The sequence below is a fragment of the Peromyscus maniculatus genome, chromosome 1 (assembly GCF_049852395.1).
Source record: "Peromyscus maniculatus bairdii isolate BWxNUB_F1_BW_parent chromosome 1, HU_Pman_BW_mat_3.1, whole genome shotgun sequence".
NCBI classification, from domain to species: domain Eukaryota; kingdom Metazoa; phylum Chordata; class Mammalia; order Rodentia; family Cricetidae; genus Peromyscus; species Peromyscus maniculatus.
Window position 1 is genome coordinate 20063649 of NC_134852.1, and position 25252 is coordinate 20088900.

Consider the following 25252-nt stretch of genomic DNA (forward strand, 5'->3'; position numbering starts at 1 on the left):
CTGTGTGTGTTTGAATGTGTGGGTGCACATATATCCAGGTGTTGTGTGGAGGCCTGAGGTTGATGTTGGGGATCTTGCTCATTCTTCCAGTCAAACCCAGAGCTTGCTGATACAGCTCATCTCACTACCCATCTTGCCCTGGGGATGGTCTCCAAATTCTGAGGCTGGGAAGACCGGAGCGACCATACCCACCCAGCATTTATATGGGTTCTGGGAATTTGTCCTTGTCACTTTGCTTGTACCACAAGCACTTTAAGAGATGAGCCACCAGCTGGGCGGTGGTGGGGCTTAATCCCAGCACTTGAGAGTCAGAGCCAGGTGGATTTTTGTGACTTTGAGGCCAGCATGGTATACAGAGTGAGATCCAGGACAGGCACCAAAACTATGCAGAGAGACCCTGTTTTGAAAAAACAAAAAAAGGTGTTGGAGAGATGGCTCAGAGGTTAAGAGCACTGGCTGTTCTTCCAGAGGTCCTGAGTTGAATTCCCAGCACCCATATGGTGGCTCATAACCATCTGTAATGAGGTCTGGTGCCCTTTTCTGTGTACATAATAAGTAAATAAATCTTTAAAAAGCAAAGAAGGGGGGAATGCTCTTCACCATATGAGACATGTAAAAACATACCCATCTGTGACATGAGAAGAAGGCCCATAGAACCTGATCATGCTCTCATTCTAATCTGGAACTTAGAGACTCCATAGCTAAGAAATAAATCTTTGTTGTCTTTTTTTTAAAATTTCTTTAAAGAAAGGAGAGTAGTGTGTTGGGGCTGCAGCACATTTGGAGAGTGTCCCGGCTAGCTTCATGTTAACTTGATACAAGCTATAGTCATCTGAGAGAAGGAAACCTCAATTTAAAAAAAAAAAAATGCCTCCATACAATTGGGTTGCCAGGTAGTGGTGGTACTGCCTTTAATCCCAGCACTCTGGAGGCAGAGACAGGCAGATCTCTGAGTTCAAGCCAGCCTGCTGGCCTCCAGAGTGAGTTCCAGGACAACAAGGTTATATAGAGAAACCTTGTCTCAGAAAACAAAACAAAACAAAACAAAACAAAACAAAAATTGGGCTATAAACAAGCCTATAGAGCATTTTCTTAATTAGTGATTGATGAGGGAGGGCCCAACCCATTGTAGGTAGTACCACCATGGGCTGGTGGTCCTGAGTTCTATAACAAAGAAGGCTGAGCAAGCCAGTAGGCAGCACTCCTCCATGGCCTCTACATCAGGTCCTGCATCCAGATTCCCGCCTGGTTTGAGTTCCTGCATTGGGCTTCCCTTAATGGACTGTCCTCAGGTTATGTAAGCAAATAAACCCTTTCCTCCCCACTTTCCTCATAGTGTTTCATCACAACCATAATAACCCTAACTAGCAGTGTTTTGTCTAGCAGCAGGCACAAAGCTCCCCAGAACTGCAGAGGCTGTGTGGTTGTACATGCCTGGCCTGAACCAGCAGGCCTTTCTTCAGCGTAGGCTCCTGAGAGAGAGGACTGGGAATGAGAAAGACAGGAAAAGTGGGACCAGGAGATCTTGCATAAGCTGATGGCCTATGCCAAGCAAGCTTATTAAGAAGTTCAGCATCTTATTCACAGACTTCAGGGGGAAATGGGACAGAGTCAGCAGAAAGCTATCATACAATGGGACAAAGGCAGTAGGAAGCTAATAAGCAATGTTGCACAAAAGAAATGCAGGATCTCTCAAGTGTGGGACTGGGAACAGCCCCTTAGGGAGGAAGAACTGGGGTGCCAGTATCCAAAAATCACAGCTCCCCTCAAGGCCCTGGCCCTAAGCCATCACTGGCTTTGCTAAGCATGTTGCTGGTTTTAGACAAGAAACTGTCCCTTCTTCATGTATCATGGCTTTCGGGGAGAGCTTTGGTTTGCCCTGGCTTCCCACACATAACTATAATGCAGAGACAGGATTTCAAGGTCATCTTTGGCTACATAACAAGTTTGAAGTCATCCAGGGATACATGAGACCATCAAAAGTTTTTTTTTTAAGACTAATAAATAAAATAGATTAAACTACTTTGAGCCTGAGAAGAAATGAAAGACTGTTAATGCTTACAAGAAAGAAAGATGGAGAGCCTGGAGAAACGGCTCAGAGGTTAAGAGCACTGGTTGCTTTTGCAGAGAACCCGGGTTCAATTCCCAGTACCTGGATGGTGGCTCCCAACTGTCCATAACTTCAATTCTAGGGATCCAATGCCCTTTTCTGACTTTATGGGCACCAGGCATGAATGTGGTACACTCAGGCAAAACACTCATACACATAAAATAGAAATAACTAAGTCTTACTAGAATTTTTATTTTTATTTATTTTTTTTTTGGTTTTTCAAGACAGGGTTTCTCTGTGTAGTTTTGGTGCCTGTCCTGGATCTCACTCTGTAGACCAGGCTGGCCTGGAACTCACAGAGACCCACCTGCCTCTGCCTCCCAAGTGCTGGGATTAAAGGCGTGAGCCACCAATGCATGGTGAATTTTTATTTATTTATTTAGAATTTATTTATTTATTTATTTATTGTTCAAAGATTTATTTATTTATTATGTATACAGTGTTCTGCCTGCATATATGTCTGCAGGCCAGAAGAGGGCACCAGATCTCATTACAGATGGTTGTGAGCCACCATGTGGTGGCTGGGAATTGAACTCAGGATCTTTGGAAGAGCAATCAGTGCTCTTAATCTTTGAGCCATCTCTCCAGCCCCAAATTTTTATTTTTTAAATAAGATTAGAAGAGCATATCAAGAGCATATCAGGATTTTGTTTGCGTTCTGATTTTTTTCCAGAGAGTATTTTAACAACTTCAGTACAACACTTTTTTTTTTTTTTTTTCTTTTTGGTTTTTTTTTTTTTTTTTTTTTTTTTTTTTTTTTTTTTACATGAGCTATGAATGATGCTTTATTTGCCTTTCCGGGCTTTGATCTTCCTCAGATAGAACTCCAGCTCCTTGCCTTCTAGCACGTAGCCGTCTGCCCGGCCACACTGGCCTGGTCTCGAGGCGATGCAGGCAAGAAGCTTGCCCTGCTGGAACTGCTCCTCCAGAAGACTGCTGATTTTAGCGTTCTTTTTCCTTTCATCATATTTCTTTTGGATTTTCTTTGATCGTTTTTTGTTTAGTATTTCTTCCTCTTCGGGAGTCAGCTTGGCCCCCTTCTTGCGGCCCAGGGGCAGCGCATAGTGAGACTCATACCACTGTCGGTATGGTGTGCTGTCGATAAGCACGATGCAGTTCTTCACCAGGGTCTTGGTGCGGACCAGCTCGTTATTGGATGCATTGTAGACAACATCAATGATCCTTGTTTTCCGAGTACAACACTCCGAGCCCCAGGAAAAGTTCCCCACATCCAATCTTAGGGCACGGTACTTCTTGTTGCCTCCTCGGACCCGGACTGTGTGTATACGACGGGGGCCAATCTTCGTGTTGGCAGCAGGCCGTCCCAGCTCATACTTCCGCTTCTTGTGGTAGGGCTTTCTCTTACCCCCGGTCTTGCGGCGCTTGTGCCAGTTGTCTCGAGAGATGCCCATCGCTCGGCGCTGGCTGGAAAGAGGAAGCCCTTTTTGGTTTTTTGAGACAGGGTTTCTCTGTGTAGCTTTGTGCCTTTTCCTGGAACTCACTTGGTAGCCCAGGCTAGCCTCGAACTCACAGAGATCCGCCTGTCTCTTCCTCCCGAGTGCTGGGATTAAAGGCGTGGCCACCACCGCCCGGCCTTTTTTTTTTTTTTTTTTTTTTTTTTTTTTTTTTTTGAGACATGATTTCCTTGTATAGTCCTGGCTGTCCTGGAACTCACTCTGTAGACCAAGCTGGATTCGATCTCAGAGATCTGCCTAACTCATGAGTGCTGGGAGTAAAGGCATGTACCACCACTGCTCAGCTTAGAAGCAGATTTTCTTATTGATTTCTTATTTGTTTATATATTTGTCAAGATAGGGTCTTGCTATGTAACCCTAACAGGCCTGGGTTTCACTATGTAAAACAGGCCTGTCTCCAGCTAGCAGTAATCTTCCTGTCTCTGTCTCCTAAGTACTGGGATTTTAGGCATATGTCACCACCATTAGCTTGATTTATGTTCTGTTTTTTTGGAAAAGGTATCATGCAGCCCAGGCTAGCTCCTGATCCTTTTGTTTCCACTTTCCACATACACAACCAGGCCTGCCTGGAAATAAATTTTCTCTACCAGAAATGTAAAGGATTAACCAGGCGGTGGTGGCACAGGTCTTTACTCCCAGCACTCAGGAGGCAGAAGCAGTTGGATCTCTGAGTTCGAGGCTAGCCTAGTCTACAGAGTGAGTTCCAGGACAGCCAGGGCTACACAGAGAAACCCTGTCTCACAAAAACAAAAACCATTAAAAAAAAAGAAAGAAAGAAAGAAAAGAAATGCAAAGGTACAGAGATCCAGTTGTTTTAATGAAACTGGGTGGGGGGGTCATATTAATATATAAGAGACTAATTTTGATTTAGGCACAGTCGGGCACACCTGTAATCCCAATACTAGGTAAGCTGTGGTAAAATTATTCAAGTCCAAGGTTAGCTTTGGTAAAGTAATCAGACTCTATCCAAAATACACAATCATTCCTTGGGGCAAATATTTGTCTCAAACATTACATGAAAGGTCTATTTTTAAAACAAAACAAACAAGGGCTGGAGAGATGGCTCAGCAGTTAAGGGCACTGACTGCTCTTCCAGAGGACCCGGGTTCAATTCCCAGTACCCATGCAGCAGCTCACATCTATCTATAACTCCAAGATCTGACACCCTCACACAGACATGCATGAAGACAAAACACAAATGCACATAAAATAAAAATTAATTAAAAAAACAAAACCCAAAACAAACCGATACTCAATGAATATGATGGTGAATGCCTTTACCCCAGCACTCAGGAGGCAGATGCTGGCGGATGTCAATGAGTTGGAGGCCGGCCTGATTGACACATTTCAGGCCAACTAGACTTTCAGGCCAACTAGAATTACACAGTCGTCTCAAAAAAACAAAACAAAAACTCATGTGAATTGAAAGGAGAATAAAACTATGCAAAGACAATTTGACAGAAACAAATAACCAAGCATTGAGCACGGAAGCCATGTTTCCCGATTAGAAAGAAGCTAAGGACCTGGGGATTAAAGTGGCTGTGGTGGGTGTGGCTGCAGCTCAGGTAGAATACCTGAAACTGGGTCTTTAATCCTCATAACCACATAAATGGGGCACGGTAGCCCAGGCCTGGAATCTCAACACCGACAAGGTAGAAGTAGGAGGATCAGAAGTTCAAGGTCATCCTTGGCTACACAATTCCAGGCCAGCCATGTCTTAAATAATAGTAGTAGATTCTCCAGTTCAATGAACTTAGAATTAAACTGCCTCCTGAACGCATATCTTTATATCCATAGATTAGTGTAGCTCTCAGCCCTGAGTAATTGCGGAGTTACTCAGGCCAAAATAGGTCCTTCATATCATTCCCCTCCTAACATAGCTCCGGGAATGTCACAGAAGAGGGGACAGAAAGACTATAAGAGCCAGAGGTTGGTGTGGAATGTTGTGTAACAAGGGCCTTCTAGAAACAACGGGGCCATTGCACTCATGAACTCACAGCAACTGTGGTTCCTATGCCAGAGCTAGCTGGCTAGGGCTGTTCACCAACAAAGTGGTTACACTTCTTGGGGGGGGGGTGGGAACGAGTTGGCCTGGGGTTCGTCCACTAACAACTGGCCCTGGAGGCCTGACCCACAACTCCAGCAGGAATTTCCATGCCCACCACCTAACACGGAGTCCCTCAAAACACTTCTGGCTCCTGACCTACAGAGAACACCTCCCAGTGACCTCAGCATTCTTCTAGGCTGTGGTTCTTAGAGTCACTCTCTCTCAGAGCCATTTCTGGTCCCAGTACTTCTGAGGCCTTGGGATGCCCACCTGATCCTGTCTAGATTACCACCACAGTTCATACAAGTACTCTCACCTCCTCACAATACAGACCATATTTTCCAGAGCCATGGTAACGAGGATATGAGATGGGTCATACAGTTCAGGGCAGAGACCCCTAAACAGCTGTTCTATTCTTGTTCTTAGCCAGAAATGTCATGGGTCATGTCTTGGCTGGAGGCCAAAGATGCTGAAAGAGCATCCCGGTTCCTGGTCTGTGTTCTTATTTCCTTCCCCTAAACCAGCATTCCTGCCCTGAGGCAGTATGTGAGTGAGACCTAACCTCCAGTCCAGACACTGTTCCCTTCAGGTGAGTACCTTTCAAATTGGATCTCTAGGTTTTCACAGGTCACATTGATTCCCAAATTTTAGCACATCTCCTAAATGATTTTAGGTTCTCAACTCTTTTTTTTTTTTTTTTTTTTTTTTTGAGACAGGGTTTCTCTGTGTAGCTTTGCGCCTTTCCTGGGACTCACTTGGTAGCCCAGGCTGGCCTCGAACTCAGAGATCCGCCTGCCTCTGCCTCCCGAGTGCTGGGATTAAAGGTGTGCGCCACCACCGCCCGGCTGGTCCTCAACTCTTTTTTTTTTTTTTTTTTAAAGATTTGTTTATTTATTATGTATACAGCATATCTGTCTGCAGGCCAGAAGAGGGTACCAGATGTCATTACAGATGGTTGTGAGCCACCATGTGGTTGCTCAGGACCTCTGGAAGAGCAGTCAGTGCTCTTAACCTCTGAGCCATCCCTCCAGCCCATGGTCCTCAACTCTTGATAGGGGAATGTTAAAGTAGCATTAGAGGCCACTGAGACTTTGAACCCCACTGGCCATTTTCCTGATATGCTGGCTAGTTTTATGTCAACGTGACACACGCTAGAGTCATCAGAGAGGAGGGAGCCTCAACTGAGAAGATGCCTCCATAAAACCCAGCTGTAAGAAAGTCTGCAGAGCATTTTCTTAGTTAGTGATTGATGTGGGGCCATCTCTAGTCTGGTGGTCCTGAGCTCTAAAAGAAAGCAGGCTGAGCAAGCCATGAGACGCAAGCACACCTCCATGGACTCTGCATCAGCTCCTGCCTCCAGGCTCCTGCCGTGTTTGAATTCCTGTCCTGACTTCCTTTGATGATGGATTTCGATTGTAACCAAATAAACCCTTTCCTCTTCATTTTGCTTTTGGTCATGGTGTTTCATCGTACAGAGAGTAACCCTAAGACACCTGGTAACACTAGAAAGGTAAACACCACTTTTGTCACCCCTTGGCCTTTAAAGCAACATACAGGGGGCTGGAGAGATGGCTCAGTGGTTAAGAGCACTGACTGCTCTCCCATAGGATGTGTGTTCAGTTCCCAGCACTTACACGAGGTGGCTCACAATTGCTTGAACTCCAGCTCCAAGGGGATATGATACCTCTGATCTCTGTGGGTACTTGCACTCACATGCACATACCCCCCCCCCCACACACGCATACACATAATAAAAACAAAAGGGAGCTGGGCATAGTGGCAGCAGTAGGCAGATCTCTGAGTTCAAGGCCAGCCTAGTCTACATAGTGAGTTTCACGACATCCAAGACTACACATGAAGACCCAGAGCTGCAGTCAGCACTCTTCTTCACTGGAACAGCTTCAAAGCTGGTCCTTGGCAGGGAACCCTGGAGCAGGCAGGGATGGGGGGTAGGGATGGGGGAGAGGAGGGGGAGGGGCAGGGGCAGCACTGAACAGCTGCATTCATCTATTGTTTTAAATCCACACACAGGCTTCCTTCTGCAAACACATTCAAGTTTATTCTCTAAGTGCTGCTAGACCATGGGTATCTGGGATCCTGACAACTTTGTGAAGTTGATGCTAAGAACCCTGGCCAGCATCGGGTTCCACACTTTTGGATAGCCTTTCAGTTGGTCATAGCTTCCACGTTCCTTCACACACAGCCTTGTACATGTCTGGCATTAGACGCCTGAAGGTCTGGGTCTTGTTGTCCAGGATGTACAATGGGTCAACAATGACTCCCACATCAAAACCCTCACGCACCAGTTGTGACTTCACCAGCTTGAAGGTGCTCGTGACCTCCAGGGAGTCCTGCAAAGCAGTAATCATGAGCCCTGATTGCGATACCAATTCCCTTATCCATCCACTCCTGCTACCTCGCTCTCACCTGGACACGGATGAAATGAGGTGCAGCGTAAGCAGGGAGCCAGGAACGGACATGCTGGTATAGCTTCTGCCCATCGAAATTCTGCCCAGGAGCCAGCTTCACAGCAGCCATACCGACCTTACCCTCACACCCTAGAAAGCACACTGGTCACTCAGCTGTCCCAGCTCTGCTCACCGGCTGTGCAACTAGACATAGCTCTTCACCTCTCTGTACCCCAAAGGTGCCCCAGACTTGTAATGACCACCTTCCACCCCCAAAGGTGCAAGATGTTTAAAGTCGGGCAAACTCTCCATACCTGGCACAGGCACGCCATAGATGTTGACTTCTTGTAGGAAGTCTAGGCTGGACAACACTCCCTCCACCTCTCGTGTGGATACGTTTTCGCCCTTCCACCTGCAGGATGGGAGGCCACGCCCAAGCTAGGAATGCTCCGCCCCCTGAAAGGGATGCTACCCTCCCCAAGCGGAGCGACCCCAGCCCCAGGGAAGAGAGGGTCCCATCCATCCCTAGGCAGAATGGACCCCAGAAGCCCCATTCCCTAAACCACCCATGCCTGACCGGAAGGTGTCACCCAGGCGGTCATGGAAGTAGAGGAAGTCTTCACTGTCCAAGGACAGTACATCGCCAGTATTGTAGTAGAGGTCTCCTGAGCGCCGCACATCTGTAACCAGTTTCCGCTTGGACTGTTCCTTGGACCCACGGTAACCCAGGAAGGGTTGGTTCTTTAGTATCTTGGTCAATAGGAGTCCTGCCTCTCCTGGAGGTATAAATGGAAAATAAGCCCTAAATGAGAACCCCATCAACTCGTGAGTCTGCTCCTGCTAGAGGTTCCTCACTCTTCATCCAGCCAAAGGTAGAACTAAGTTGTACTGTTAAGGCTGGAGAGACAGTTCAGTGGTTAAGAACACTGGCTGTCGTTCCAGAGGATCTAAAGTTAGGTTGCTACCATCCATCCACACAGCCTCGCAATCACCTTCTGCCTTCCTCAGGTACCAAGCACACACGTGCGCGGTGCACATTCATCAACGCAGGCAAACATTCATGTCTATAAAATAAAATTTTAAAAGATGGGTTGATGGGAGACACTCAGACCAAAGGCGAGAGAAACCAAGAGGAAGAGAGAGAAACTTGGAAAACCAGAGAGTTCTGAAAAAGAGAAGGTAGCATCAGGGTGCCCATAAGAAACAGGGTGGGGGTGAGGAACTGACAAAGGGGATGAGTGGGAGAAAGATATGCCAGAGCCCTTGCAAAACCCCAGGAGAGAAGGTACAGGGTAAGGGACCGATATCTCGGAGGGTGTGACCCCTACAGAAAGCTCAAGAGAACCAATAGACACACATCAAGGCAGCAGAACAGAATAAGACGGAAGCAGGAGAGCTGGGCAGAGCCCAAATCCTGTAAGGCAGAGGTCCACAAGTGATGGTCAGACAGGCCAGTGACTCGAGTTCAAGGTGAGGGTTGCAGACATCACCACCTATCACCATGTTATGACTTTGGGCCAGGTGTGGCGGCGGCACGCTCCTGTAATCCTAGCATTTGGGAAGTAGAGGCACAAGGATTAAGAGTTCACGACCAGCTTGGGCTATATGAGACATTACACTAAAAAAATGTAATAAAAAATAATAAAAAGGACTTTAGGCAGCTGGTTCCAGCCAAGGAGGTGGAAGTAATTACCCCTCACACATCTAAAGACTTGCTGACCTCCTTACCTGGCCCCACGGGGATGCAGAAACCCTGTTTGTCCCTCACAGGCTCTGCCGTCTCTACGTCAAACTGTACAAGCTCAAAGGGGCTCAGCATCTGGGATGGAGGGCGGGGAGCATTGGCAAAGGTCCCGGGGGCTCAGCCTCGGGACCGCCATCACGCTGGGAGCCCCGTCCACTCACTCGAAGGAAGCAGTTGGTCTTGCCCACAGCCCCGCATCGTCCCACATAGTTCATCAAGCCCGAGTTGCCCTCCGTGGAGCCGTAGAATTCCCAGATCCGAATGGGGCCAAAGCGTTGCTGGAAGGTTTCCCACACATCCGCCCGCAGTCCATTGCCCATTGCCAAGCGGACTGGATGTATCTTGTCTTCGGGTTTCTGCAGGGACATCCCAAGAAGGGTCAGAAAGCGGTGCCCTGGAAGTTATGGCTGGGAACTCTTTCTGAAGAAAAGATCTTTTTTATTTATTTGTTTGTTTATTTATTTATTTTGTATATTGTATTTATTATGTATACAGTGTTCTGTCTGCATGTCTGCCTGCAGGCGAGAAGAGGGCGCCAGATCTCACTACAGATGGTTGGGAGCCACCATGTGGTTGCTGTGAATTGAACTCAGGACCTCTGGAAGAGCAGCCAGTGCTCTTAACCTCTGAATCATCTCTCCAGCCCAGAAAATATCTTAATCTTGGAAATTACCCAAGGCATGCAAAGGCATGCACCACCACAGCCTAGTAATGTCTAACTCTTCTTAAGTACTCCAGGTAAATTCCCTAAGTATAGGTCCTGCCACTATGCCTTTAATTCCAGCACTCAGGAGGCAGAGGCAAGAGGATTTCTGTGAGTTCGAGGCCAGCCTGGTCTACAGAGAGAGTTCTAGGACAGCCAAGACTGTTATTATATAGAGAAAACAAAATGAACAAACAAACAACAACAAAAAAAAAGGTTAGACATGAGTGCAGGGCATGCCTATAATCCTGGCCCTCAGGAAACTGAGCAGGACTGTTAGTTGGAGATCAGAATGAGCTGCATAGCAAATCACAGGCCAGCCTGGACTATAGAGAGAGAGCTCCATCTTTAAAAAAATTATTGGAGCCAGGCGGTGGTGGCACACACGTTTAATCCCAGCACTTGGGAGGCAGAGCCAGACGGATCTCTGAGTTCAAGGACAGCCTAGTCTACAGAGCAAGTTCCAGGACAGGCACCAAAACTACACAGAGAAAATCTGTCTCGAAAAACAAAAAATAAACAAACAAAAAGTTATCAGTGTCTGTACTTAAATTATCCCTGTGGGCATTTGCCTAGAGAAAGTTTCTTGGGGGGTATCCTTATCTGAAGAGTTACCAAGCTAGGAGTAACTGGAGACATCAACCTCAGGTAGGCATCTGACCATCTGACACTGCTTGGGGTAGTTTCCAGGAACATTGATCTAGGAGAATTGCTATCTGGAGGCATTATCTACAAGGGTTTCTGTGGAGTGGTGACATTCATTTATAGGTAAAGTGGGAAGTCACTAGAAACTTTATCTTTTTCTGTTTTGTTTTGTTTTTTTCTTTCTTTCTTTTTTTCTAGACAGGGTTTCTCTGTGTAGCTATGGAGCCTGTCCTAGAACTCGCTCTGTAGACCTGGCTGGCCGCAAACTCACGGAGATCCGCCTGCCTCTGCCTCCCAAGTGCTGGGACTAAAGGTGTGCACCACCACCACCAACCTGCTTGAAACCTTATCTTGAAGTGTTACCCAAGGAAGGGACCTTACCGGCAAAGATTCTCATGGGGCTTTTGATTTGAAACTGAAGGGGTGGGAAGAGACTGGGAGGTGGGGCATATTACCTGGAGACAGTTTTCTAGGGACCATAGCTCATTGCTCTATAAGAGTAAGAGCATCGCCGGGCGGTGGTGGTGCATGCCTTTAGTCCCAGCACTCGGGAGGCAGAGGCAGGTGGATCTCTGTGAGTTCCAGTCCAGCCTGGTCTAAAGAGTGAGTTCCAGGACAGATTGCAAAGCTACACAGAGAAACCCTGTCTCAAAAAACAAAAACAAAAACAAAAAAAACAACAACAAACAAACAAACAAACAAATAAGTAAATGAGAAAGAAATGAGAAAATGTGGAAGTATTCGGAACTTATCATGTGAGACTTTGTTTTGAAGCAGAGTGTCAGTATAGGCCAGGCTAACATTCAACTCTGTGTAGCCAAGAGGTGACTTTGCTTGAGCCCCATAGGTATGGGTCTTTCTGTCTCTGATGTCGGGTCTCACACATGCAAAGCCTGTCCTCTGCTCCTGAGTCATGCCTTCACTCCTTATCTAAATCTTTATCTGACAACTACTTTATGTGGAAAGTCATCTAGGGTTTCGTGCCTGGGAATTCACTTTGGAGCCTTCATCCTAGAGCCTCACCTCAGGAACATTACACAGGTATCTCAGGACCTCACCCACATACTGGATCACCGTCACACCATGCTGCCGACAGTCAGCCCAGAAGCGGGAGGCAGAGAACTTGGGGGCCAGGACACAGGTCGCTCCTGGTAGGGAAAAAGAAAATGAGTGATCATGTTCCATGTTGTTGAGAGAATCTATGTGGTCACCTGGTTGTGGTGTTTCAAATGCAAAGTAATGCTACACTCACCTAAATGACCCACACACCTAAGATTTACCAGTGAGGGGATGGTGGTGTGGCTCAATGGTAGAGCAGGTGCCCCAAATTCACTAGAAACAGACCTCGAATGTTCAAGGTCTTGGACTATCCCCAAACCTGCAAAATAAATAGTAATTCTGCAGGTTTGGGGATGGAGCTTCTAGAAGGCATTTTTTTTTTTTTGTTCTGTTTTGATTTTTTTTTATGAAAGATTTTTTGTTTTTCTTTGGGGGGGCAATTAGAGACAGGGTTTCTCTTTATAGCCCTGGTTGTCCTGGAACTCACTCTGTAGACCAGGCTGGGCTCAGACTTGGAGATCCACCTGTCTCTGGCTCCCAGGTGAAGGGATTAAAGGTGTGCACCACCGCCACCTGGCAGATTTGTTTGCTTTTTGTGTGTATATGTACATGCCTGAATGTGTATGTGTGCATGCCTATGTGTGTATGTATGTATGTATGTATGTATGTATGTATGTATATGCACCACATGCATGTGGATGCCTGGAGAGGCCAGGAGAGGACATCAGACCCCCTGGAGTTGGAATGACAGGTGATGAGAAGCCATCTGATGTTGGCATGGGAACCAAACCTGGATTCTCTACAAGAGCCCCAGGTAGTCTTAACTACTGAGTTTCTAGCCATGGTTGGCTTGGACCTTGTTATGCATGTAACCGGGCTGAGCCTGAAACTACATTAGTTCTCCAGCTTCTGCCTCCTGAGTGTTGTATCGAGCTTAGTGGTATTGGTCACCACCCTGCTTGTTTTGGTTTTTTTTTGAGACAGGGTTTCTCTGTGTAGCCCTGGCTGTCCTGGAACTCGCTCTGTAGACCAGGCTGGCCTCGAACTCCACCTGCCTCTGCCTCCCAAGTGCTCAGATTAAAAGCATGCACTGCCACCACCACCAGCCTGAGACCCTGTCTCTCAAAAAAAAAAAAAAAAAAAAAAAGATAAAGTGTCTACAACTGGGCATGCTAAAGGGAAAAATCAGAAGCCCTCTTCAGAGACACCCCCCCCCCACTCCAAAGGTATTTGCTGACCAGCAGTTTTACAGCTGACCGGAGATTGAACTCATTGAACTCGTATGGAGATAGGGCTAGAACCATAAATCTAAGTGCATATATCCTGGATTCCGCAAAACAGGATATAGGGAGTAAAAAATGTATATCTCTGTAGATACCCTGTATCCTGTCAGCCACTAGTAATTTCACGATTATAGTTCAGCCAGTAACTTCAAAGAACTACCTCACCCTTAGCCCCCTTGTCCAATCCTGAGATATGTAACCCTCTGCACATAAACCTTTCCTATATAAACCCCTTGAAGTGAGGGCTCTGGCCATCTTCCTCCAACTGCTGTGTCAAGTATTGGACAGGGACCAAGCCTGAGCTTGCTTTGCTATTAATAAACCCCTGTGTGCTTGCATTGGATATCAACTCTGTGGTGGTCTTGCTCAGGGGTCTTTCAACACAGGCACTACAGTGGTACACACCTGTAATTCAGCACTTGGGAGATACAGTCAGAAGGATCAGAAGTTCAAGGCCACCTTCAGCTATATACCAAGTTTGAGGCCAGCCTGGGCTACATGGCCCAATCTGGGGTGGGGAAAACAAACTCAGGGTGCAGAGTATAGAATCGTGTCCTTTTGATTGCCCCCCACTAACACACCGTCATCCTTGGGAGACTCACCAAGTTCTAAGCAGCCCAGGACTCCGAGGATAAGGCCAGCTGTATGGTACAGAGGTAGGACAACATAGACCACATCATCAGCTGTGGCCCCGCAGAATGACAACATCTTGCTGACTTGTAAGACCCGCTCATGTGAGAGGATGGCTGGCTTTGGGAGTCCTGGAGGATGACAGAGCAATAAGGGTTGGGTAGGAAGAGAGACCACCACTGCAGGGTGGGTCTCCACAAGCCTGCCTGCCTTTGAGCCTCTCAGAGGGGACCAAGTATGATGATTTTTCTGGGTAAGGTGGGGCAAGCCTATAATCCCAGCACCCAAGAGGGTGAGGCAGCTACATAGGGAGTCCAAAGTCAGTTAAAACTGTTAGAGCAAGACTCTGTCTTAAGAGCTGGAGAGATGGCTCAAAGGTTAAGAGCACTGGCTGCTTGCTCTTCCAGAGGTCCTGAGTTCAATTTCCAGTTAACCACATGGCTCACAGCCATCTATAATGAGATCTGGTGCCTTCTTCTGGCATGCAGGTATACATGTAGGCAGAACACTGTACATGTAATAAATAGATTTTTGAAAAAAAAATTCTGTCTCAAAAGACCAAAACAGTAAGTAACAATAAACACAGAAACTTGTTGAGTGTCTTTTTGTTGGTGATGGTTTTTCTGCATGTTTTGTTTTTTGACACAAGATCTCCCTATGGCTCAAGCTAGCCTGGACTCACTATGTAACCCAGACTTCAACCCTTCCTTCTTTCCTCTCTTCCTTCCTTCTTCCTTTTCTCTCCCTTTTTTTCCATCCAAAAGAACCTTCATTCCTTATTTATTTATCCCGAGACAAGGTTTCTTTGTGTAGCCCTGGTTATTTTGGAACTTGCTCTGGAGACCAGGCTGGCCTCAAACTCAAGAGATCCTCCTGCCTCTGCCTCCTGAGTGCTGGGGTTAAAGATGTGCATTACCACACCCAGCTTGAATTTGTATTCCTTTTTAAAAACATGGAGTGGGGATGGAGAGATGGCTCAGAGGTTAAGAGCACTGCTTGCTCTTCCAAAGGTCCTGAGTTCAATTCCCAGCAACCACATGGTGGCTCACAACCATCTGTAATGAGATCTGGCACCCTCTTCTGGCCTGCAGGGATACATGCAGGCAGAATATTGTATACATAATAAATAAATAAATAATAAAAATAAAAACACGGAGTGGAATGCTTTGTGAATTTGCCTGTCATCCTTGCACAGGGGACATGTTAATATGTGTATTGTTTGATTTTAGGATGGGAACCAGTGAAAGGAGCAGACCTTGAACTCCACAACCTCTGGCCTCTTAACCCTGTGAGTGTTATGATTTACATGTGAACAGCACCACCTCCCACTCTGTGGTTGGTTTTCAAAGCTGGTGATAATAAATCCAAACAAAACAGAACCACACTCAGGGTCAGAGTCAAAGTCAGAGGTTGGGTGTCAGAGGACAAACAGAAGGCTCGGTGGAAAGGTGAGTGAGGTTAAGGTCAGAGTGCGGAGGGTGGGGGCAGGGACGTCGGCCTCCTCACCGGTGGTTCCTGAAGTATAGATGAATAAGGCAGGATTTTGCCACTGGATGTTAGCTCGAAGGCTGGCAGGCACTGGGTCAGAAGGTGCAGCATCCATGGCCACCTCCAGAGCCTCCACACCTGGAGTGGGTGACGTGTGGCCAAGGTAGAAGCAGCAGATATTCTCTGCCAGCAGCTTAGGAAGGACTTCTTCCAGGCTCTCCTGGAGGTCTACATGGACCATCAGAGGAAAAAAAAGAGGTAAATCTTACCTTCCTTCAAAGTCAAGAGGGAGTCTCAGAGACTCAGAAACAGGAAAGCAAGAGAAAAGCTTCCTCATTCTTGAATAAAGAACTTTGCTGGGCGGTGGTGGCGTGTGCCCCAGCACTGGGGGAGGGGAGCCGCACAGAGGCAGGAGGATCTCTGAGTTTGAGGCCAGCCTGATCTACAGAGTGAGTTCCAGGACAGCCAGGGCTACACAGAGAAACCCTGTCAACAGAAGAACCTTATAATTCATAAAATACAACTTTAGTCAAATAAAGCTGGGCATCATGGCCTGGCATCTTTAATCCCAGCACTCAGGAGGCAGGGACAGGTGGATCTCTGTGAGTTCGAGGCCAGCCTGATTTACATATCAAGTTCCAGGATAGCCAAAGCTTCACATAATGAGATCCTGTCTTGGAAACAAACAAACCAACAAAAACTTCAATTAAAAAAAAAGTAGCCGGGCAGTGGTGGCACACACCTTTAATCCCAGCACACAGGAGGCAGAGCCAGGCGGATCTCTGTGAGTTCAAGGCCAGTCTGGTCTACAGAGCAAGATCCAGGACAGGTACCAAAATTACACAGAGAAATCCTATCTCGAAACAAACAAACAAACAAATTAATCAAATAGGCTTGAAAGATTTAGGGAAAAAATAAAGTGGTGAGTCCAGAACCAACATTTTGACCCTAATCGCATGGGACAGGGACAAAGACTCTCTGCTAATCTTCCAGAAACTTCTGACCTCCCTTGCTTCTGTCCCCTCTTTTCATTGCCCCTGGGTCACTCACCTGGGTCCACAATGAGCACACTGGCCCCAGAACTCAGCACAGAGTGTAACAAGGGCATCCCTCGGCCATATGGGTTGATCCAGGCCACAGGGCAGCCCAGCTTGGCCAACCCCAGGAACACAGTCAAAGCAGGAATGTTCTTGGAGGGGAGCACTAAGAGCGCAGCAGTCTTCGTGGCCTGCTGGTTTGTGGTATCCTTCAGCCTGGCTTTCAGTGCCCATGCTGCCTGACAGGCCCTGGCATCCAGCTGGCTGTTCGTAATCGAGCAGGCCCCGGGCCCTGTACACACAAAAGCTACCTGGTCAGGCCGGGCCTGCGCTTGCCGCTCCAAAGCATTCACAAAGGTCTCTGGAGGCTGCCTGTTAAGGAGTCGCCTAATTTTCAGGGCACAAGAGAGGATCTTGAACACGTAGGCCACATCTTTGTGTAGCCAGCGTAGCCTTGGGGGTAGCTGTGGAGGCAACAGAGTTAATGTGACAGCCGCAGCTACCAGACTCAGCCAGTGGGGCATCCAGGAGCTGATCCAGGGTCTGGCCAGCAATGCCAAGCCAAGCAGCACAAAGCATGCGGGGTCTCCCAGGAACCAACGCAGGGCCACAGCCATAGCTGCTGGCCATGGGGGCTGCCTCAGGCCAAGCAGCAAAAGCAGGAGGAAGGTCAGTTTCTGCCAAACACCCATGGCACTGGCCCTTTCCGAAGTGGCTGAGAGCGTGTAGTCTCAACTCTGCCCAGAGCTCCGAAGCCCTAACTTGCTGCGTTTAAGGGAATCTGTCTACCCCACTCCCCAAATAGGTACTCTCAGCAACTGCTCTTATCCCCTGGACTCTGTCCTTCTGTTCTTCTGTCACATAGCTCTTACTGGCTGGGAGTCCTCCCGCTGTTCCAGCCCTCTGCCTGGTCACGAGGCCTGCTCCACCTCTTTTGGTCACCACCAACCAGCCTTCTCTGGAGGCCAGCATTTGTCTCCATTTCATGTCTGTTAAGTGTGGGAAACTAGGGCGACAGGGGATAGGACCTGCCGAACTGCAGCCAAGCATGAAAAATGGGTAAGACGCACAACCCATGGCTCTACTTACCTGCTCTGAGGGCCGTTCACAAAATCCCTTGCCCCGAACTATCAGGTACACGGAGACAGCTCAGTAAACACTTAGAACACCTTTGTCACCTGGATTTAAACACACTTCTGTTCTCCACCATGAGCCTGCTGCCCTGGGACTCTGCCTCACTTCCGGTATCCTTATGGACTGAGTCGTGGGACTCAAAAGGCTGAGAGCTCTGCTTGTGATGCCCAGAGAAGAGCTCTTGGCACCAAACCCTTACAGTGAGACATCAGTGTATCGGAGGTGGGAAGGACACAGGGCTGGGTCTCTGAGCTGATAGCAGATACAATGCTGGTTTTCTTGGTCACCTTCTATAGTCAATAGGCAACCTGGGACCTAGCCATTCTTTCTTCTCACCCACCTGACACAGCCATCTCATTCACTCTGGGTTCTCTAGTACTTGGAGCCCAAGTTCAAATGTCCTCAATGCAGCCTGGTCCCCAAAGAACCCTTCTGGGCATCTCACAAGATGTCCAACATTCATGTCCATCAGAATAGGGGAGGGAGAATCTTGAGTCTATAAGATTTCTGGTTGAAAGGGGGACTCCAACGATTGTGTATATAGCAGCCAGCATTGGGACTGAGATTCCCCTGCCCACAGGGTTGAACACTTCAAGAAAACTGGGTGATTGTTATATATGCAGCCCACCCACCTAAATCCCAAAATAAAAGTCCAGGCTATCAAACCAAATTGTGCCTACCTGCCCAGGAAATCTGGGGGACTGCAAAGGTATAACCCAGGAACATGGGGACCAAGCCCCCACCCCATAGCCCAAAAACCTACTAGTGTGCACTGGCCCAATGTCCTTTATTAGAACGGAATTCTAAAGTCCCATGGTAGGTCCATCTGAGCCTCCATGGGTGCCAAATGAGGGAAGGGTGGCTCCAGACTGGGGGTGAGGTCAGAGAATTCTAGCATGTGGGGGCCCAGAGACCCCCAGCTTGTGGCCTGTTTTCATCTTGATCAGAGAGTCCGAGCTTGTTTTTCCCCTGCAAGACAGCATGATAGGATGTTTTGGCCAAAGGCTGGTTACCAGGTATCTTACACCTCAAGGCCTATTTACAGGATGCTTGCTGTAAGGTGTGGCCGCCAGAGATCTTGAGTACTAAGGAAGTGTTTACACTTAACTGTACTTTGAACTGCGATGTCCTCGAAAGGGGGAGGTCTTTTTGCCTCCCTTTGCTTTTGTGTATATAAAGGCTGTTAGCAATAAAGTCGAGGTCTGCGGTACTGACCCAGAACCTCTGGAAGTTATCCTGTGTCTCTGTCTTTTTCTTCATCTACATCTATATTTCATAGCTATCGTTTCCCCCACACTCCCCCCTTCAGAACCCGTTCAGCATGTCAAGCAGGACTCGACACTAGCCCAGCATCAGGGCAGAGGCCAGCCCTAGACATGATACCCTAATAGGGGGTGGGGCGAAAATCCTGCATCAGGTTGCAAGAGTCTGTGTGCCCAGCTCAACCTGGAAATGGTCTAGGTCTCTGAGGTGGCAGAGTCCCTGACCATCCTCCACCCAGGCATGTCCCATCCAGAGATGCTAAGCATGTGTAGGAGGGAAATCGGGTTCTGAGTCCCAAGTCCACAGGGAAAATGGGGTGAGAGTGGGGAAGAGAGAGGGTCCCATACTCCGGAGCAAGAGCCTTCTGGTGGAGTGGACCGAGTCCAGGGGTCTGACTGCACCTCCATACTGTGTACAGCTGGATCCCAATCAAGGTGCCGGGTGAGCTGCCAAGTGGCGCTCCAACAGTGCGCGGTGGGAGAAAACCTTGCCACAGGCAGGGCAGGGCGCGCGCTCCGGCCGGTGTGTGCGCATATGCACGTTGAGTGAGCTCTTCTGCGTGAAGCGCTTGGCACACACAGCACACTGGAAGGCTCGCACGCCAGTGTGTGTGACCATATGCTTGAGCAGGTAGTCACGTAGCGAGAAGGATCGCCAACACACTGCGCACTGATGTGGCTTCTCCCCTGAAAACGACAAAGCAAGCCATACATACATTAGTCCAGCTTGCTCTCCCTGGAGACTCCTTGGTAGGGACTCCTCTATTCTCCCCTCCTGGGTCAGTTCAGGATGCCTTTGCTTGTCAAGGAAACCACTCTGGAATCCTGCTCTACTGGGAACCCTTCTCCTGGACCCACATCATCATTCAATTATGCCACGATCAGCCAGGGTTCCTTAACAAGGAACTCTACCTGTCTGGAACAACATTGGCTACATGCTCAGATCGCACCCGACTTCAAGCATTCTTCTACCCCATAAATGATTTACCCCATAAGTCACCTCAGGCCTCTTTCTGCAGCTCCCACCCCCAAAGCTGGTCAATTTTCCACCAACACTTCCTTTAACCTGACCATCCCAGGCTGAATCTAGTTTTCTAAGACCTTGGGAGGCTTTGGAAAAGGCAGGCTCCCACTTTACACTGGGAACTAAATTTCCAGGCTTCTAAGGTTAATACAAAACAAAGCTTATCAAGGGCCCAATCCCCCCCAGCAACCAAATCTCCAGTGCTTAAGGATCTCAGAAATCTGTGCGAGTAGAGCCGATTTCTTTTCCTCTCCCACTCACCAGAGTGAATGAACATGTGCTTGGTATAGTTTTTCCGGGAACTGAAAGTCTTGCGGCAGTGGCTACACTCATAGGCAGGTTGCTCAGCACCTGAGGCACCAGGTGCGCGCCCAGGAGTGCCTGAGATGACTGTGGCTGGAGCAGCAGGGGCAGCAGACACAGTGGGAGTTTCGAGCTGAGCACTGGGGGCTGCATCTGGCTGGAGTGTGGGGTAGAAGGTGGGCGGGGGTGCAGGGGCTGGCCCTGATGGAGTAGGAGGTGTTGGTGCTGGCGGACCTGGGGCACCCAGGTGAAAGGGGAAGAGAGCCACAGGTGGTCCAGGGGTCTTCACACTGGTAGGTCGAGGCCCAGCTAGAGCACAGTCAGGTGGAGCAGAACTTTCCACCGGACAACCTTCTGGACCCCCGTTGCCTTCCTCATGCCAAGCAGACACATAACTATCTGGGAACACATCCTCGGTCACAGCAGTCCCGCGAAGGAAATCTCTGCCGGCACCACTATAATCAGTGATGCCGGTGGATGCAGGCGGGTCCTCACGCGCACTGTCAGCTGTGGCTGTAAGGAAGCCCCCTGCGCAGTCGGGGAAAGCAGGGGGCGCTTGGCCCTCGCCTGGGCCGCCGCCGCCTTCACCCTCTTCGGCGTCGGTCTCTTCATCTGTCTCCTCATCGTCTTCCTCTTCACCTCTGTCTTCAGGGGCGGCAGTCAGCGATGGCTCCGTATCTGGCCCCTCGGCCTTGATGGGTGCTGGGGGTGCAGGCAGCTGCAGGCGTGCAGGCTGGCGCTGCTTGCGGCTGTGCGCTACGCTGGGGTGACCCGGGGGGCGGGCGGCCAGCAAGTGGCGCAGACGGTGGCGCAGCTGCGCAGGAGCAAGTGGAGGGGGCACGGGTGGTGGCAGAGGTGCAGGCGCTGGGGTGCTGGGGACACGGGCACGTGCGATGATTTGCGTGCACTCATCGATGACGGTCTGGATGCGAAGCACGGACGCTGCTGTGAGCACTTGCAGCGCTTCACCCTGAGCCACCACCAGCGAGCCACTGTACAGGAACTCGACCAGTTGGCGCACCGTCTGCGCGGGCACCACCGGGGGCACACGAATCTCTGAATGGCCAAGCAGCAGCTTATCCTGGAAGAAGGGTGAGCCCGCGGCCAACACGCAGCGGTGCGCACGCAGGGAAGCTTCACGGATGCGGACAGTCACATCGCAGAAGTGACCGCCTAGCCGCTGCCCATTGAGGGTCTCCAGGAGTGAGCGCGAAAAGTTCTGTAGGTGGATGTGGTGCACCGCCTCGGTCGCTGCCATCTGTGAGATGAGGAGATAATGGGGATTGGGCTGTCAGCTAAGTACTCTCTGCCATCCCATGTCCTGGTCCCCTTAAATCCTCACCACAGAACCCAACAGTGCACTACATCCCAAGCCTTGGCCCACCTCATGAGTCCCTGGCAGGTCATCACAGTCCCTGAACCAACACATAAAACACGCCAGCACTCCTGGCCTAGGTACTCTTCAATGCCCTCCATCCCTGCGACACCAGCATGGATCCCCTGTTTTCTGCTCCAAGGAAGATCCAGGCTTAGCCTTCTTCTGGAAACTTACCTAGGCCCCAGATTTAATATCCTTAAATCCTAGGATGGCCCTCTTCCCAAGGGGTAGCCTTGTTTAAAAGGAAACAAAGCAAAAGCCAGTAACTCCCATTCAAAACTGGCTACCCTGTAACTAAAATTAGCTACCTTCTAACTCCCATTCAAAACTGGCTACTCTGTCTCATTGAGAACGACCTTCCTGAGGAAATGATAGGCTATTTCATCTCCACCAGGCTAGCCAAAATACACTTTCCATTCTGTTTTTTCTCTTTCTTTTCTATTCTCCCCTAGCCAAACTTGCCTATCCTAGCACCACTAAGGCCCCAAGCAGATCCAAGACTACCTCAGAACCAGGTACCATTAACTAATGTATATGGAGATTTTCAGTTAGGTGGGATGCACCTGCCTCCTGGCAAATCATATGGGAGCATCTCTAGAGGCTGGGCATCAGCAGCGTCCCTCCTACCCAAGGAAAGCAAATAAAGAGTACATATAACAAAACACTGTGGCCTCCTTAATCATCAGAGAAATGCAAATCAAAACGACTCTGAGATACCACCTTACACCTGTTAGAATGGCTAAGATCAAAAACACCAATGACAACCAATGTTGGAGAGGATGTGGAGCAAAGGGAACACTCCTCCACTGTTGGTGGGAATGTAAACTTGTACAACCACTATGGAAATCAGTATGGCGGTTTCTCAGAAAATTAGGAATCAAACTACCTCAAGACCCAGCCATCCCACTCTTGGGCATATACCCAAAGAATGCTGATACATACCATAAAGATACATGCTCAGCTATGTTCATAGCAGCACTATTTGTAATAGCCAGAACCTGGAAACAACCTATATGCCCATCAACGGAAGAATGGATGAAAAAAATGTGGTACATATACACAATGGAGTACTACTCAGCAGAGAAAAACAATGAAAGCATGAAATTTGCAGGCAAATGGATGGAACTAGAAAAAAATCATCCTGAGTGAGGTAACCCAAACCCAGAAAGACAGTTATGGTATGTACTCACTCATTGGTGGATTCTAGATATAAAATGAACAATCAGACCACAACCCATAGAACCATGGAGGCTATATATATAGCATGGAGGTCCCTAGGACGACTGTGGCATATAATAAATTTCAGTTTTACTCAATTATTGAAAAAAAATAGCCAAATGAATGGAAACACATGAACTATGAACCAAAGACTGAGGGGCTCCCAGCTGGATCAGGCCCTCTGAATAGGTGAGACAGTTGATTGGCTTGATCAGTTTGGGAGGCATCTAGGCAGTGGGACCAAGTCCTGTGCTCATTCCATGAGTTGGCTGTTTGAAACCAGGAACTTATGCAGGGACACTTGGCTCAGTCTGGGAGGAAGGGACTGGACCTCCCTGGACTGAGTCTACCAAGTCAATCACAGTCCTCGGGGGGAGGATTTGCCCTGGAGGAGGTGGGAATGGAGGGTGGGCTGGGGGTAAGGGGAGGGCGTGGGAGGGGGGAGAATAGGGGAACCCATGGCTGATATGTAGAACTGAATGGTATTGTAAAATAAAAAATATATATCAAAAAAAAATTAAAAAAAAAACTAAAAAATATAAAATAAAATAAAAAAATTTAAAAAATGTGGAAAAAAAAAAAAAACACTGTGGCCAAGTTTCTTCTTTACATCACCTGCGCCCTGAGAGGTGCTAAAAACCTGCACAAGGGCTGTGAAAAGCCAGCAAGCTGAAACCCAGTGTGGTTAAGCAACCCACATACTTCTTATGCACCCGAAACTATCATCCTGAGGACTGAGGCCCTGAAAAAGAGGAGATACTCCTCCATCTCTCTCTCTCTCTCTCTCTCTCTCTCTCTCTCTCTCTCTCTCTCTCTCTCTCTCTCACACACACACACACACACACACACACACACACACACACGAGCTAGGAAGCTGAGATCTGCCAGTTACCCACCAAGTAGATAATTCCAGGTCTCTGTGCCTGTTTCTTTATTTAACAAATAAAGATGTTACACTTGGATCAGACTGTATACAACTCTGCTCTAAGGGAGAGAATCAAGACACAGTATACACCCTAACATCTATCTCTTAAGGGCCTTGGCTCCAGATTAGGGCCCCATTAAATCCTACCCCTACACAAGGGCTACTGAGATCTCAGACTCAACGTTTCTATATTCTTTACGAAAACGCGCCCTTCCCTTTGTCGCGGCTGATTCCTCCCTTTCTCTCCGATTATCTTACACATTGTACCAGTGACTACTGGCCTGGACTGTTGGAAGTCACCTTGTAAGTCCCTTCCACATCCCCACCTCCGGGCCTTTCCCTCACGCGACAGCCAGAGGGAGCCTGCTAACCTAGTTTATCTGGGTCCTCTCTGATGATGGATGATTCTCCGAAGGGACCAAGGCTTTGCACCTGCCTTTGCCAGCGGCCTCCTTTTTCAGCCTGTGTGCCAATCCATAGGTCCTGAACTCCTCAAACCCACCCTGGACCTACTTCCCGGAGGGCTCGTGCTGCTCAGATGCAGCAGGACCTTTCTGGATGGCCCATAACAAAGGCACACTCTGCCACATCTACTGCTGCATTCTCGCCACCACATCCCCACCCAGGCCAGGCACCTTGCTCCATCAACCTGTCTCTCTCCCACCCTGTGCCAGAGCCCCGTTCAGGCCCGCGACGACGGCACCCACTGTTTCCCGCCTCCGCACCCTTGCCCGCGTCCTGCCCCGATCCTGCAGCGCCCTCTCGCGTCCGCAACGCGTGCACCGATCCTCACGCGGGCGTCCCTCCCCCAGCACGCCCCGGCCTTCCCTCTGACTCTGAGGCAGGGGGATGCCCGCTCGACCCCACCTCAGACTCCTCAGGCACCAGGCCCTGCAGTTGCTGCCTCCTGGCTTGTGAACTTGAAGGCCGCACTTCCGGGCCGGGAAACGGAACCGATGGCCGCGGCGCCGGCGGAACGATAGTCGGGAACACGTTTCCGGTGTTTCTATTAAGACTAGGGAGTCATTGGGCCAGAACCAAATCCGCGTCAGAACCAAAATCGCCGAAGCTGGGGATGGCGGAGCTGCAAGGGATCTGTGGGCCTGAGCACGCTTCCGTCGTCGCCTTGCTGATATGAGTGAGCTGTCAATCAATCCTCTGGCCACGCCCTCGGTACTCTCAACCGAACTGGAGAGGGCGCTCGAACCCAGACCTGCACGGGTGTCCTTTCTCCTACCCCAGAGAGAAAGATTCTCTCTGGAGAGAAAGATTCTCTTGAGTTTCTCATGCTCCCATTCCAGATGAGGACGCTTTACAGGACTCCCCTGCAGTCGCCTGGAAGAACACAGGCCCGCCTTCCCAAGGAAGCATCCTCATTT

The 25252-nt window shown here is 48.9% G+C and overlaps 3 protein-coding genes across 5 annotated transcripts; all 3 read right to left on the reverse strand.

Moving 5' to 3' along the window:
• Positions 1-2882: 2882 nt before the first annotated feature.
• On the reverse strand, positions 2883-3559 carry LOC143273086 (small ribosomal subunit protein eS8). The gene has a single exon (XM_076571292.1). It carries the CDS (start codon positions 3520-3522, stop codon positions 2896-2898), a length of 627 nt encoding a protein of 208 aa, XP_076427407.1. The 5' UTR covers positions 3523-3559; the 3' UTR covers positions 2883-2895.
• Positions 3560-7669: 4110 nt separating this feature from the next.
• Positions 7670-17558, reverse strand: Slc27a5 (solute carrier family 27 member 5). Its single transcript, XM_006997199.4, has 10 exons — positions 16643-17558; positions 15611-15820; positions 14077-14235; positions 12156-12280; positions 9946-10140; positions 9769-9859; positions 8618-8816; positions 8355-8452; positions 8060-8190; positions 7670-7983 (listed from the first exon to the last, which is right to left on the reverse strand). Exons 1-10 carry the CDS (start codon positions 17319-17321, stop codon positions 7807-7809), a joined length of 2064 nt encoding a protein of 687 aa, XP_006997261.1. The 5' UTR covers positions 17322-17558; the 3' UTR covers positions 7670-7806.
• Positions 17559-18533: 975 nt separating this feature from the next.
• On the reverse strand, positions 18534-25033 carry Zbtb45 (zinc finger and BTB domain containing 45). 3 transcript variants are annotated; one of them, XM_006997198.4, is made up of 3 exons: positions 24741-25033; positions 20311-21610; positions 18534-19712 (listed from the first exon to the last, which is right to left on the reverse strand). In XM_006997198.4, the coding sequence occupies exons 2-3, from the start codon at positions 21608-21610 to the stop codon at positions 19456-19458; spliced, it is 1557 nt and encodes a 518-aa protein (XP_006997260.1). In that variant the 5' UTR covers positions 24741-25033; the 3' UTR covers positions 18534-19455. The 3 variants fall into 3 exon arrangements, with proteins under 3 accessions (XP_006997260.1, XP_042128684.1, XP_076427322.1); XM_042272750.2 differs by lacking the exon at positions 24741-25033 and adding an exon at positions 24245-24567; XM_076571207.1 differs by lacking the exon at positions 24741-25033 and adding an exon at positions 23845-24567.
• Positions 25034-25252: the final 219 nt, after the last annotated feature.